Source organism: Rhipicephalus microplus, chromosome 2, assembly GCF_043290135.1.
Source record: "Rhipicephalus microplus isolate Deutch F79 chromosome 2, USDA_Rmic, whole genome shotgun sequence".
Lineage (NCBI taxonomy): Eukaryota > Metazoa > Arthropoda > Arachnida > Ixodida > Ixodidae > Rhipicephalus > Rhipicephalus microplus.
The window spans coordinates 130,091,879-130,107,670 of record NC_134701.1 but is presented as its reverse complement, the minus strand read 5'-3'; the positions used below and the strand labels follow the sequence as shown (position 1 = coordinate 130,107,670).

General features: G+C 46.6%; 1 protein-coding gene across 1 annotated transcript in view; it reads left to right on the top strand.

Moving 5' to 3' along the window:
• The window catches only part of LOC119170736 (uncharacterized), a 61,765-nt gene extending 60,240 nt beyond the window's left edge, over window positions 1-1,525 (top strand). Inside the window, exon 6 of the mRNA XM_037421986.2 lies at window positions 1,027-1,525. Coding sequence (XP_037277883.2) covers window positions 1,027-1,299 — 273 coding nt within the window. The 3' untranslated portion in view covers window positions 1,300-1,525. The remainder of the gene's footprint in view (window positions 1-1,026) is intronic.
• Window positions 1,526-15,792: the final 14,267 nt, after the last annotated feature.

Genomic DNA, 15,792 nt, shown 5'->3' with positions numbered 1-15,792 from the left:
CGAGAGTGCTTTTGCTGCGCCGAGAGCAGTCAGGAGCAGTTGGCAGTGCTGTCGCCTGAAAAGCAGAGTAGGTGCAGTACGACGAGTCACGTGGTCCTTGAACGTCACAGCCTCCAATTTTTTTTCAGCCGGTGAGCGTGGCGGCAATGATAGCAACCATGTGTAGTTTGACACCGCTGCTTTGTTTGGACGACTGTGATGAGAGCTAGACGTTTGCCGAATGAGTCATTGCACAAGCATACTAAGTATTAGGATAGTGACGAATATGTGACTGACCGATTTCATGCGTATTTTGTTGCTGCCCCACAAAGAATATGCCAGGGCTTGGAATGTTTCAGTCCCATGGTCTCCCTACTCGTCACCTTCTCACCTGCCCTCCGGGAGCGCGGCGCATTCCAGTGGCTGGTTGAGTGGCCCTGGTTTCAGTGCTCTGTCCCTCACTCCTTAGTGCCCTGCCCCTCCGCTCCTGTTCACTCAATGGAATTCGCCATAAGGGTACCGCAGGCCCCCCCTCGGTGTTCCGCAAGCCACTGATAAATTTTTCCTAGTTCTGCACTCGCTCACTCTACGCACCCAGATGGCGATCTCGAGGTGTGATCTATCTAGGTAACCTCCACTGTTCACTCCCGAGCTTCAATAAGCACATCTCAGTGCGTAACAGAAACGCGTGAGCTGCACAATAAATCCTGCCAGCTGTTAGCAGCTAGTCAGACTCCGAAAATGGTACGCGTGGTGGCTTAAACATTGATGGCCTTATATTATACCACCATGCGCATTACGGGTATTTGATAATAGGTGCCGCTAGTGTACGTGGACAGTTGGAAGGTTTAAAAAGTAAGAAAAAGCTTGCCAGGGGATGGGCGGGGGATGGGGTTCTTAAGTACTTAATGTAGTTTAGCAGAGTTCTTTGGCACCAACTTGCTTGAAAACCCCCTGCTTTAGAGAATGTTCGCGCATCTCTTAATTCTGATATGTTGAGCAGCTTCGAATTGTCATCCAAGTTTTACAACCTTGAAAAATGTGCAGGAAGAAAGTTACCAGGCTCTAGTCTCGATGCTGAGGCAAGTCCACGAGCTGGCCAAGGACGTTCCTGGCTACGTGGGTCTTGTGGACAGAATCGTCACGGAAGTGAAAGAACTGACCACTAGCCATGCAGCATACGGCTTCTTGTTGCGGCTAGATGCATCAGCCACTGCAGAAAGGCGGCGGGTATTGGCACCACCAATCAAGCGTCCCAGAAGGCGACTTCGCACTCCAGTGCGAAGCAGGACATCCACACCTTCAATCGAACCGCTCTAGTTGCCAGTGTTTTCGTCGGAAGTTTTGTCAACGTGGCCATGTCTAGTGACTGGTGGACCATACTTACTTCGAGGAGTTGTGCTATTGTTGTGACTGGTGTGAATTTGCTCAGCTAGAAACTGTTTAAACCCTTCTTTGAGGGTAAGTCATGGAAGTACATGATTTGTACCTGCGTGTTGCAGAAAGCCGAGTTTGCTGCGAGATAAAGGAGGTATTTAAGAAGAAACTGGTGGTGGCTGTTTTGAGCAAGGAGCTTTAAAAGGATTGCTGGAGTGGAAAGTCTTGCCAACGAGTGAAGCCGTGCAACCATAAAATGGGGACTGCGGCAGCCATCTTACTAGGGGCATGATGAGTTGTTGGCATTCGGCGACTGAGAAGGAGGGTTCTTCCGCACGCCCGACCAGTTTAACGTGGCAACTTTTTCGGGTTATATAATGCTCAAAGTGCGTCCTGGTCTGACTACTTTTCTTCAGTAAGCCTCAAATTCAAGGCAAATTTTATAGGAGATCAAGTCTCTGCAGATTATTTCTTTGGAAACAACTATCTTTTAATTTATATTTAACATAGCCTTTAGACTGAAATATCTAACCCACTTGATGTCCAAGTGGGCACCACCAGAAAATAGCAAATTTCTGAGATTTGTGGAGGGCAAAAGCTGGCTTCACTACAGCTGGCAAAGTATTGTGGGGCCTTCCACTCCAGCAATTTTTTAAACATCCTTGGTTTTTAGATATGTTTTGTTTACCTTGATTATTTTTATCACTTCACAGGAATAACTAGTTTTCTCGCTTTTAATGCTGTCTGCCTGGTCTTCTGTAAAAACAATTACGATATGCTTCCTCATTCTTCGGGCCAATGCTGTCGATTTTTTTAACGCCGTCGCATTTATATTATCAATGGCGGTTCTCGCCATCACGGCTCGTGCAAATTTCTCTGAGGTCCCGACTTAGGCCTATTAGACTGTAATGTGATGGAGTACAGTTGTTGCGAACCGACTTTCTTCACCCTGTGACATTTGATACGAACGTACGCTACCATGCAGGTACGTTAGGTAGAGTATATACAGTGACTCCAGTACGAACAGATGCTGACAGCGCTTTCGTGGAAAGCACGGGCTGTCGCGAGAACCCAAGGACGGGCATGTGCGCCGCGCCACCAAATGGTCAAAACAGCTGGGCTATTAGTGGTTTGTGTCTCCTTCAAGATTGTCTATAAGAACGTATATTACAGACAGCGCTGGCGTCGCGCTCTTTTTAGAAGGCCATGATGTACGTGCACCCGCTTATAGTGTGGTCATTTCTTAAAAGGGCCGCCTCGCCGCGCGTCCGCCATGTTATGGCTCACTTTGCGCTTTGTTCAAATGTGCGCGAGGCGCCTGCCGCGTTGTCGCCCGGCTGGCTCGTCGTATGAGTCCGGCAAGATGAGTGCATGCTGCGTGCCACAGTGCATGAACCACTGTAGGAATGGATGGAACGTTTTTTTTTTCTTTTCCAAGTGATCCTAAAAGAAGACTTTTATTGACAGTCAGCATAAAGAGTGACAAGTAGAAGTTGACGAATACCATTCGTGTATGAAGCGGCGAGTATTGAAGGTTTTGTTGCTCTTTCCTATCACCTTTCCTTTGTTGCGTTGGGTACTTTGGGGGCGATTTTCGAAACGGCTTGTATAATCCTAGCAACATAGTCGCTGATGAGACTATTACAAGTTATGTGCACAGTTTGAACTTCGTGTTGGTGCGCGCACTCGTTGCGCTTTAACGCGATCTAATGTTGAGCGAACTGGCGACGCCAAATGGTTTTATGGCGTTTGAACTGTTCTAATAAATTTGCTGTTGTTTTAGGGGTGTGCATGGAAATCGTATTTTTACTGTCGCGGGTAATTCCTTTCTCTTTTCTCGTTCTTTTCATGCATGAAGGTGTGATTATAAACATCATCGCGTCTATACATAGTGTGCACGTGCGTCACGCAGCGCCCCTTTGTCACTTCCGAATTGTGCCACCGACATGCCCGGGTACCTACCTACTCCGTCGCCTAGCGCTGCCGTGTTGTCTCCTCATGCTTGCGCCCGTTTAGTTTTGCCTCACGATGCCAGTTTGAGGGCTGCTAGTGAGGCAAGTTGATTTAGTAGTCCCCGAAGAGAGAGCAGAGCTTTGGGCTGTTTCTTCGCCGAAAATTATTACCTAAAGTTGAGAACGCATATTGCGATTTTCCGAAAAGTACTGGCGCGTTTGGCTGGTGTGGATGAACAACAACAAAAAAACTACTTGAATAAACTCGGTGATATTTGCATCCTCAGGTGCAACTTCATTCCGGGTAAGTGCCATAGCCAAGCACTTACCTGTAAACAGAGATAGATTACCAAGATACTGTACATACAAACTTGTCCGCGACCACTGCGTGCACAATCAGCGTGTCAGGGAGGCGGTTAAAATCGTGATGGCGATCCCGGATATTCGGGTATTGCATTGAAACAAACTGTGAAAATTGATGCGAAACAACATTATTTCCCTTTGAAGTATAGCCGATCGGTTCAAGTTGGAGGGGTCAGGATTTTGAAAAATTGATCAATTAATTCCCTAACACCGTCTCCATTATTTTCAGGGACTGCACTGTACATTAGCGTACAAAAACAGTAAAATACAAGGTGAAAAAAGTGTCGAAAGACACGCGAAAAAAAAAGTGATGACAGGCTTGACCGCGGCATGCACCACGCGAAGTCTCTATGCCTCGCATAATGTTTTCCCCGGCTGTTTTCCCAAATTTCAATCAAAGAGGCTCAACATCAGCACTGTTTAAAATACGTGGGGGGGGGGGGGGAGGGGGGGCTGCTATTGTGGTGGCGTGGGCCGCAGCAATATATTAATATTAATAACATATCTCTTGTAAACTTTCCTAGCTCTGCACGACGCGTTTTCGATGGGAGCTGCTGTGCTTCGCTCATTCACTCTTAAAATTGCGGCTAGAGAGTCTTTGGGTTTTCATTTGTTCTTGGGCCACGCAATTTGTAGCGAAAGCGAAATAAGGAGCCCTTGTAGGTCCTGGCGGGCAGCGGGTGTACGCGGTGGCTGGTATACGTGTCGCATATCTTGATTTTCTGGTCTTGTATCGAGTGAACAAACGAGGCCTTCGTAATATGTTGAGCTCGTTAAAGTACGACAACAAGAAATTGCAGTGCTTCCCTTTCAACATCGTACACAGCAACAAATGAACCCACAACAAACCGGGCTGCAGCACGTGAACTGCCGTAGGTACCCAAGGAGGTACCCGGGCATGGCTGGCGAGGGCGACAATGGCGGAAGTGACATCACATGAACACTATGTATAATTAACTGCAACTATTCACTTCTAGTTGCTTTACTTTGCGGAACAAGAACGTCAAATAGTATTTTTTTCGTTGCCATGATCCGTAGAAATAATTTCCCAAGTTTACCTCCCTGAACGAACGATTTTTTGTGTACTATACACGATCATTAATTTCAACGCGGAATTCGCGGCCCTAAAATATGGCTGCAGATCCACTGAATGCTGGTGATGATGTGAAGGCCCTAAGATTCATGATGTCTACGTTCAGGTCGCCGAGTAGTGTAAAGGACGGATGGATGAATGCAGAGACGCACCGAAAGATAGACTTACGAACAGATGCGCGAACGGATAGACGCACGGACGAATGGATTTATGGACAATGCATGGACACAGATACACGAACGAATGAACGTACGGACGAATGGACAGGTATGCATGGTCAAACGGACAGATGCGCGGACGGACGCACGAATGGACCGGCGGATGCATGAAGGTGTGATTATGAAATGGTCGCTTCTATAACGAACTGCACCAATTCACTCTGAGTTGTGTTTTCTTGCGTAGCGCAAACTACAAATAGAAAATTCGGTGTTGCAACTCACATAGCTCACAATTACATGTTTTGACTGCATGTATCGGCCCGCGATAACTCGCATGCCGCTACAAGCCGTATACATCCGCGTCGTAATCACAGACAGAGGAACCGCATTTACGGCAGCTCTTTTGGAACAAGTCCTCATGCTGAGTGGAACAACCCATCGCAAGACCACCGCCTACCACCCGCAAACGAACGGGCTTACAGAGCGTCTCAACAAAACAATTGAAGACATGCTTTCAATGTACGTAGACGTCGAACACAAAAACTGGGACGAAATCTTGCCATATATCACGTTTGCATACAACACTGCCAAGCAAGAAACAACCCAGATGACCCCGTTCAGCCTAATTCACGGAAGGGAAGTACGAACCATGTTAGATGCGATGCTAGCGCACGAATGCGACGACATCGAACCAGACGCCGAGATGTTTACAGAACGAGCGGAAGAAGCAAGGCAACTAGCACGCCTGCGAATCCTGCAACAACAAGAGTACGACGCGAGCCGCTACAATTCTCGCCGCAGAACAGTCGTTTACCAGACCGGCGACAGAGTATGGGTTTGGACGCCCATACGGAAACGAGGACTCTCTGAAAAGCTCCTAAGGAGATACTTTGGCCCATATCTAGTACTGCGACGACTGAGTGATGTTACGTACGAGGTCGTCCCCGACAGTTCATATAGTACGAGGCTTCGCCAGCACCGTCCTGAACTAGTTCACGTTGTGCGCATGAAGCCTTATGAAAGGTAGTGACTGCGCAAGACACTTCTTAAAGAACACACACACAAAAAAAACTGCACTACTGGTATAGCATCGGGGCGATGCTCATTAAGAGGGGGGGGGGGGGGGGGGGCAAATGACGCGTGTGTACTGGTGGACCAAAACAACAATAAGGGGATTTGGCGGACACCAGGTAGTGGAGCTCTGGCTGATTGTAGATAAAGAAGGCGATCTTGCTGTTCGGCTGCTGAGAGTCGCTGTGGGAACGTTTATACGTTTATCTGCCTTTGGTTCGCGCTGCACCGCGACAATATATATGTACACTAACTCAATGATATGCACTAACATTCGCCAACTCCTCTCCCATTTCATGCGTTGAGATGCATGCAAGTGCGTTCAGACTTCTGTAGTGTTTACGTGTAGTCAAAAGCGGCGTCATTTTTTTTTTGTTGTTGTTGGATGCTCCCACGGCATCAACGAGGAGCGCGTGACGGTACAGCCCGCGCACTCAACGTACAGATTTTTCCCATAGTGCTTCGCGTACCCGCGGGGGTTCTGGAATTGTTTGAAAATGATCTATTGTGGCAATAAAACCTCATGATCGTCAGCGTACAGCTGTACAAGACCTAATTTGTCTTCGCATAGTTATATCCCTGGGATTTTTTATACCACCTGGTGTTTTTAACGTGCACCCAAATCTGGACTCACGGACCTACAGCATTTTCGCCTCCATGAACGGTAATGTCGTGCTCTGATATATTTTATTTTAGTTATCACTCCGTATTTAATCTAACCGTCAAGTCTGCAGGCGCTGTCGTCACATTTTTATTTGTCTCTGATTCATATGATTCACTAGATGCGAAGAAAGACGCGGGCATTATATTGCGCGTCTCAGTGCATCGAATTTCGAGAATTCGAGCTAAAAGAATGTCCGACGTACATTAAAGCATATATTCTGTGCCCTAACTGTACATGCATAATTGCACTGCTTTTCGTTTCAACTGTCCCAAGAATCATGCATGTTCATTACGTTTTCTGATACACAGTGTCCCGCATCTGTAACTTGCCTGAATAAAGCTGACCTGTCCTGCCTTCAAAAAAAAAAAAAAAAAAAAAAGCACCACATGAACATGTCCACCCACAAAGTGTAAAAGTAAATAGTTATGTCTGCAGCTGTGCACCACTCAGCCGCAGCCAGCGGCTTCGCCGTCATTACGTTCTGTAACATTAGGTTCATTATAAGTTCTGCAATACTGTTAGGCGCGAAACCTTCGAATTATTGTTGCGATGTGTGCCTACAAATTCATAACTAGCACTATCCGGGAACTATTTTGCGTTTGTGAAGGCAATTTCAGCACAAAGTGTCTTTACTCGAGAGACAAAGGCAGCGAAGCCGCGCACTGAGAAGTAGGCCAAGTAATGACGACCACTGTAGCTGACGACGCACTTGTCTCCACTCTGAGCGAAGCGGAGAGAGAGAGGTTGAGAAAAGGAAGAGACGCAGCTTCACGGCTCAGCCAATTGTAGTATGTAGGTTTTTTTAGTTTTTTTTTATTTCGTGATACCCTCCGGGCATCATGGAGGGGGTGAATCACGAGTTTTTACTCCTACAATGTTAGCTAATAATAAAAATAAATAAAAACAAACAAAAATAACAAAATATAAGCGTTGTGTACAAACAGAATAAGTAAGGAAGTATATGGGCGTTTATACAATGCTAGTTAGCGCAGAACGAAACAAGTGGTGATCGGTCAAGATGGCCACATATCCGGGAAGGTGGTTCCAGTCTACTGATGTTCTGGGAATAAATTAATCGCTGCACGTCTTGGTTAGACATGACATAACGCCAACTTTATTAGGATGATCAATTCTAGATGAAACGTAAGAAGGCTGAAAAATAAGTGCCTCGCGAAGAGTTGGGATATTGTGATAAATTTTGTGAAATAGACAGAGGGGGAAGAGCATACGATGAGAGGCAAGAGACGGCAGTTCGAGTGAATTTTTCATGGCAGAAATGCTAGAGTCACGACTGTAGTTGTGAAGATTGAAACGAACAAAATTGTTTTGGGTTAGCTCAAGAGCATTGATTAAATTAGTTGAACTCGGATCCCATACCGCAGCAGCGTATTCTATCTTGCTGCGAATCAGCGTCTTGTACATTAGTAGTTTAAGAGAGACAGGTACGGAAAAAAAGTTGCGATGAATGTACCCAAGCATGCGGTTTGCGTTATTCATAATGGAGCGGATATGGAGTGACCAGCTTAAACAAGTGGTGATGTGTACGCCTAGATAACGGTAAGAGGTGACTGATTCGAGTGGGGTACTGTCAAGTGAGTAAGAAGCAGGAGAAGATGATATTCGCGAAATGCGCAATACCTTGCATTTGGAAATATTTAGTTCCATTTGCCCAGTCGTGCACCAGTTAAAAATGGAGTCAATGTCATTTTGAAGGGCAGTGATGCCATTCGGGCTGTTAATTTCACGGAACACCACGCAGTCATCTGCAAACAGTTTCATGTTAGAAGAAACACAAAGGCAAATCATTAATGTGAACTAGAAATAAAAGGGGTCCTAAGACCCCTTTTCTGTGGGTCAGCGACAAATAGAGCGTAGGCGAACGAGTGCATCGAATCACTCAAGAATTTTTTATTTTTTCGAACGTGCGATGGTGTCGTTTTACAGTGTTTACTGGAGTTAGTGTATATAATTATACTCCCTACTCTAGCGAGCGATGCGCATTGAGGCACCCTAGTGTTTACCATGGATGTCGGCAGGGGGGATGCAAAAGGGGCCCCCTGAAGCCACACCAGAACTTGTACCCACATAAGCTATACCAGTTTCCCGCTCATCCCAACGCAGATGTGCAACATGGGTGCACCCGCTTATAAGAAAACTCTGCCGACATCTATAATGTTTACACGTGCCTGCCACGTCTATGCAAGCCATGTCCTCGCAGTCAGACGTTCTACGAAAGGTGCACGAGCACTGAAAGATGAAGCGAGTAACCCTGGCGAAGGAGCTAAGCCTCGCAACGTCAATATGCATGACTGTTTGGGACGCGCACACCTGCCAGCTATTTGCTCGGGGGCTCCGGAATCAACGCAAACGTCCCGATTGGGGGGCACGGCCGTAAATCGCTCGAAAAACATTCCCAGCCACCAAAGTATGTTACCTTTCATGTACCTGATTGATAGTGCATGTCTTGATTTTCTTATGTCTTTAGTGAGCTCGTTAGTAACTTAATGAGGTAGTAAGTTACAGGCCCGTAGCCATGAATTTTTTTCTGGTGGGGGGAGCACTTTTTGACGGGCTTGAAAATTCCATATTTTCACTGCCTGTTTTCGGCAAACACCCCGCTTCATCCCATTTACCCCTGGCTACGGGCTGTTACGACCGGGTTGGCAGGCACCGGAGGTCCGGGATGAAGTTGTCGAGGCAGGAGGATACTTGAGGAGGGTCTATTTACATTATATACAAGGTGAACTCTCGTTCATGACGAGCTCTTTTTTACATGGTGAGCTTTCGAATCTGGCGTTCCTCTACATGGCGCTTCTTCGAACGAGCCGGGTGGCTCATTATAAAGGGTATGTGCTCCCCAGACCCCCAGATCAGAGAACACGTGCAGATGGTACTGTCCAATCACAGATCACTCACAACTGGCGAGGGGGACGAGCATGCACGGCCGGCACGGCCCACGCGAACGTCCAATATTGAGGTGTGACTCTGCAGTCCAAGGTGGCGCCAGCGGGGCTCTTCCTCGTCGTGTGTGTGCCGCTGGTCGAGGGGTCCCAAGCTCATGACTGCATATTTCAAAGGATCCGCCGAACTGCTCGCTTAATTAGCGGGGCGATTCGCGGCGGCCTCCGCGGTCTCTTCCAAGGAAGTTGCTGTATTTGTTGTCCTCTCTCGAATGGCTCACGGTGTCGTGGCGATATGACGTCTCACCCTCCGACTAGGAGGGACAATGCCTGGCGTTCATAGGCAGCCGGCCAATCGGCTACTTGTTTAAGGATCCAAAGAGCGCCGCTCCTTCGTCAGTTCGGGCGCCAGTCACAACAGGGCCTGGTAACTTAAGGTATAGTGTACTAGAATATACCAAATTCTAGTACACTATATTTGAGGTACGAACACACTGGCGGCGCCGCGCCCTCCTACGCGCCGCTCGCGAGACGCCGCTTTTCTCTCTCCCGCCGAGCGTCGTGGAATTTCTGCCGCCGACCCAATCGCTCGCTGGGCTATTTTTGCCGCTGCCGCCCGCTCCCGCGCAAGCAAACCACCAATGAGCGCCTACTTTTCCTTCCTCCTTGCTCACATCAGCGCGCCTTCTCTTCCATATTTTTTAAAAACGATAGTCTTTCTTGGGGACCTTCGATGAAAACATTTTGGTCTGTCTGTCTGTCTGTACATTTATCTGTTCGTCCGTTCTAACGATACCTCAAACGGCACTGAACCGCCAATCCCATCTGCTGCGCCCACCAATATTGCTCAAGGTTTAGCGTTCATAGTTGCGTGATTGTCATTTAAGAAAGCAAATATTGCGCATATCTGAGGCGCCATAACAATATGTCTATGTTTATGTCTGCCTTTATACTAGAAGAGGACACACACAAAACACTCTAAGGACTGTATACCGTTTAACGCGCTGCGCTGACAGTGCAACGCGATGCTCAAGAAGGTGTTTCCAACGCTTTGATACGACGGCACGGTGGTGGCACTTGCCCGTCGCTTTCGATTCTGCACCTTATCACCTCCATGACTTGCGCGCATCTTTCTCCGCGGTCGCGCATGCCTTCGTTTTCGAAGATAACTCCTAGATGGCACTCGTGTTTAACGTGCCTAGATAGGTAGAGGCCGGAGCATAAATACACGTATCCACGAGCACCGAGCCAATTCAGACATAGGGTATATTAACATGCAGGGTGGTAGGAACAGGCTGAAGTGGGAAGAGATAGAACAACAGCTAAGGGAAGAGAGGCCGATGGTATACGGTTTTGTAGAAACACATCTCAGGGACATGGAACAACCTCCGAACAATCCGGACTACGCGTGGGAATATTGTAATAGAACAGAAGGCAGCAGAAAGGGGGGTGGTATTGGGGCATTCATTCATAAAAGTAGACTGGCAAAGGGTCAAGCAGGAGTGCAAGGAACATTTATGGCTAAAAGGGAAAGTGGCAGGGCGAATGACACTCCTTGGTTTCGTGTACTTGTGGACGGGAGCAAAGGCCAGAGAGGAAAACCAGGCAATGATAGAGTGTATATCAAAGGACATTCAGGAGTTAGGAAGAGAGTGCGAGATAATTATACTAGGAGACATGAATGCGCACATAGAAGATATAGATGGGTATACCGACCCGACAGGCAAAATGATCATGGATATGTGTGAAAGGCTTGATTTGATCATTTGCAACAGTACCGAGAAGTGTGAAGGGCAAATAACATGGGAGGTAGGAAGGCTGCAGTTGACGATAGATTATGCACTGATGTCACATAGGATGTATGATAAGCTCAGGGGAATGCACAGAGATGAAGGTGGCTCCAGAAGTCTGGGTAGTGATCACAAACGCATCAAGGTAAGTTTTGGAAGAGCAGTGAAAGTGGGAAGGAGACAACACGAGCAACTACAGGAAAATTTTCATTCAGAAAGGCAAATAGATATTCCTACTAAACAAATTGAGAAAGTAATCACTGAGGATAATAAAACTGTGTGGACATACACAAATCTAATTAGACTGCTTGGGCTGGAGCTTGCTAAGGCACGTGACAACTCACCCCGGAAAAGAAGACACAAACCCAAAAGCTGGTGAGATGAGGAAGTTAAGAGAGCCATTGCAAAACGTCAGGAAGCCTCTAGGGAACACAGACATGCTAAGCAACGGGGTGAACCGACAGATGATGTTGAAAGAAAATGGGAAATCTTTCTAAGCTCTAGAAGGGAAGCATCCCTCCTGATCAATGAAAATATTAGAAGAAAGGGAGCTCAGTAGCTGGCAGAAGTACATAAAAAAGATAGAAAGGCAGCTGCGAAATTTCGGAACTATCTGAACACCCTAAGAAATGAGACGAGCCTAGAGCAGAGTTTTATAACTACAGCCCTAGGTGCTAGGCTAAAAGGGGACGAAGCTATTGAATATATAAGAACAAAGGTGACAGAAAAATTTCAACAAAGTACTTTATGCGCCACAATAGACAAGGACGAATCAAGTGGTGCAATGGCTCCATTTTCACAACGAGAGTGGGAAAGGGCTGAGAAAAGGGTTCCTAGTAGTACATCAACAGGCCCAGATGGCATTACAATTATGCTGATAAAGACATTAGGTCCGAAGTCTAAGCAGGCTTTGAGAGAGGCAGTGAGCAAAATAATAATCGATGGTGAAGTTCCCGATAGATGGAAACTTAGCAGGATAAGCATGATCTATGAAGAAACGGGGGACAAAGCTGACATAAACAACTACCGTCCTATAACAGTGACATCAGTGGTCTACAGGCTGGCGATGCAGATTATTAATGAAAGACTGCAGGCATGGATAGAAAATGAGGGGGTGCTGGGGGAACTGCAGAATGGGTTTCGGAAACACAGGAGGTTGGAAGACAATCTGTTCTCACTGACGTAGTGCATCGAAATAGCAGAAAAGGAACACAAGCCCCTGTGGCTAGCATTTTTGGATATCAAGGGAGCGTACGATAGCGTGGTTCAAGAGGAATTGTGGGGAATGCTGGACACACTAGGCGGGGAACATGTAGTCACTAATCTTTTAAGGGATATCTATAAAGGTAACAAGGTAGTTATAAAGTGGGAAAAACAGGTATCCAAGCCTGCAGAGGTAAAACGGGGGCTTAGGCAGGGGTGTCCCCTGTCACCCTTATTATTCATGATGTACCTACAAGACTTAGAGGCCAAATAAGAGGGAAGTGGACTGGGCTTCAACCTCTCTTTAGTCAAACAAGGAAAACTCTTTGATCAGGCACTACCAGCATTAATGTACGCAGATGCCATAGTGCTAGCGGCCAACAACAAGGAAGATTTGCAGAGATTGATGGACATCTGCGGTAATGAGGAAGATAGGTTAGATTTTAGATTCTGTAAGGAAAAATCAGCAGTCATGATTTTCAATGACAACGAAGGTAGTGAGCTTAGAATACAGGAGGTCACGCTAGAGATAACAGATAAATACAAATATCTGGGCGTATGGATAAGCAATGGGACCGAATACCTGAGGGAACACGAAATATACGTGACGACTAAAGGTAACAGGAATGCAGCAGTCATGAAAAATAGGGCACTGTGGAATTACAATAGGTATGATGTTGTGAGAGGAATATGGAAAGGGGTCATGGTTCCTGGGCTGACGTTCGGCAATGCGGTATTGTGCATGAGATCAGAAGTTCAAGCAAGATTAGAAATTAAGCAACGTGGAATAGGTAGGCTTGCTTTAGGAGCTCACGGGAATACACCAAATCATGGAGTACAAGGTGATATGGGATGGACATCATTTTAGGGCAGGGAAGCTAGCAGCAAGATAAAATTTGAGAAGCGATTGAGAGAAATGGGGGAGGAGCGTTGGGCTAGGAAGGTTTTCAGCTACTTGTACATGAAGAATGTCGATACAAAATGGAGGAAGCAAACCAGGAAATTGACTGGTAAATATTTAGAAAACAGCACGTGGCCAAACCAAAAAGAACTATCGGTTAAGAAGAAAGTGAAGGAAACGGAGACTGACATGTGGAGAATTGGCATGATTAAGAAGTCCGCACTAGAGATCTGTCGAACTTTTGAACAGGAAATCGCCAAGAAAAGGATCTATGATAATACTCGGGGTAGTTCTCTACTGTTTGAGGCCAGGACGGGAGTACTGCGAACCAAGACATATCGGGCCAAATACGAAGGGGCAGACACAGTATGCAGCGCGTGTGGAGAGGAAGAAGAAACTGCCGAACACTTGATAATGTTCTGTGAAAGGCTTCACCCTATAGTTCAGGATGATGGCGCAGATTTTTTCAAAGCACTGGGGTTTAGGGACAGGGAGGGCAAAATAGACTTTAAGCGGGTAGACCTAACTAGAAGGAGGTTATGTGATTGGTGGCTAAAGTCATTGCACGAGGGAAAATCAAACCTCCACTGCAAAGTACGAATCCTCAAACTCACTTTTAAAAAAAAAATAAATCTAGTTTTTGGTTCATTAAGTATTACGGCTTGGTGGCGCTAGACACCGCCCGATCTAAAGGGTACAGCCATATCCATCCATTCATCCATCCATCCATCCATCCATACATCCTAGATGCGCTTGTTCGCCTCCGTTACACGCTCGAGGCACTCTAACGCAGCGCCTTTTTGAATACAATTCACCGATTTTCTTGCGCAGAACATTAAATAAATGTTTTGTTCACTCTCTCCAGACGCAAGACCATCGTCTTTCGATGATATATACAGTGTAACATGTAGATTCGGGCCAATTTTTTCTCTCTCCGTCTGTTGCGGAGAAGACCGTAGCTGCGAGGCGACAGCTAGCAAGTGGGTGCGCGCGTCTCGACATGTCCATTCTTGTCTCGCCAAGGCCCCTAGATCAAACAAGATGAGCAACTTGTTTCATCTAGGGACGTTAGTCTCGCTTTTCTCGCGGCGCCGCCAATGTGGAAAGCGTGCCGCTGGCTGCCGAGCGGAGGCACCGACGGGCGGGATGCCGCCGCGCCATGGTTCCCGCCAGTGTGTTCGTAGTGAGTAGATATTCCTTTCTGCTCATCAATATCTATGTGGAGCAGTCAGAACTTTTGTGGTGAGAGCCATTATATCGACCCTTCCGGTGCATTCTCGCCGTCGTGAAGTTCCGCATGAAGTCCCCAATCGATAGGATCGTCTCACGCTTTGTATGTTGTATACGCGTGTCAATACATAGGGTTCACGTGATGTCACTTCCGCCGTTGTCGCGCTCTCTCGCCATGCCTGGGTACCTACGGTAGTTCTTTTGGTGCAGCGCAGTTTGTTTGGGGCTCGTCATCTGTTGCTGTGTACTATGTTGAAAGGGAAGCATTGTGGTTTTTGGTTTTGTACTTTAACGAGCTCATCGGATCAGGAAAGTCTCGCTTGTTCACTCGATACAAGACCAGAAAATCAAGATGTGCGACCCGTATACCAGCCACCGCGTAAACCGGCAGCCCGCCACGACGTACGAGGGCCCATTATCTCACTTTCAAACAAGTGAAAGCCTCGATCCGCAATTTTAAGTGTGGATGAGCGAAGCACAGCATCTCCCACAGAAAACGAGTCCTGTAGAGCTAGGCAAGTTTACAAGAGATATCTTATTAATAATAATATATTGCTGCAGCCCACGCTACCAAAGTAGCAGCGCCTCCCCCCTTTCCCCCCAAGTGTTTTAAACAGTGCTGATGTTGAGCCTCTTTGATTCAAATTTGAGGAAGCAGCCAAAGAAAATATTATGCGAGGCAGATAGCGACTTCGCATTGTGCGTGCCACGGTAATCACTTTTTTTTTCGCGTATGTTTTGACTCCTTTCTGACCTTGTATTTTACTTTTGTTGCACGCTAATGTAGAGTTGAGTCCTTGAAAATTACGAAGACCGTGTTACGCAATGAACTGACCAATTTTTAAAAACCCCGACTTCCCAACTCAAATCTGTCGGCTATACTTCAAAGTGAACTAATACTGTTTCTCATTCATTCTTACAGTTTGTTTCAATGCAATACCCGGATTTCCGCGATTGCCATAACGATTTTAGTCGCCTTCCTGACACGCTGATTGTACACGCAGTGGTCGCGGACAAGTTTGTATACAGAGTAATCAAGATGAGCTATCTCCTGTTTGCAGGGAAGTGCTTGGCTATGACACTTACTTGTAATTAAGTTACATTTGAAGAC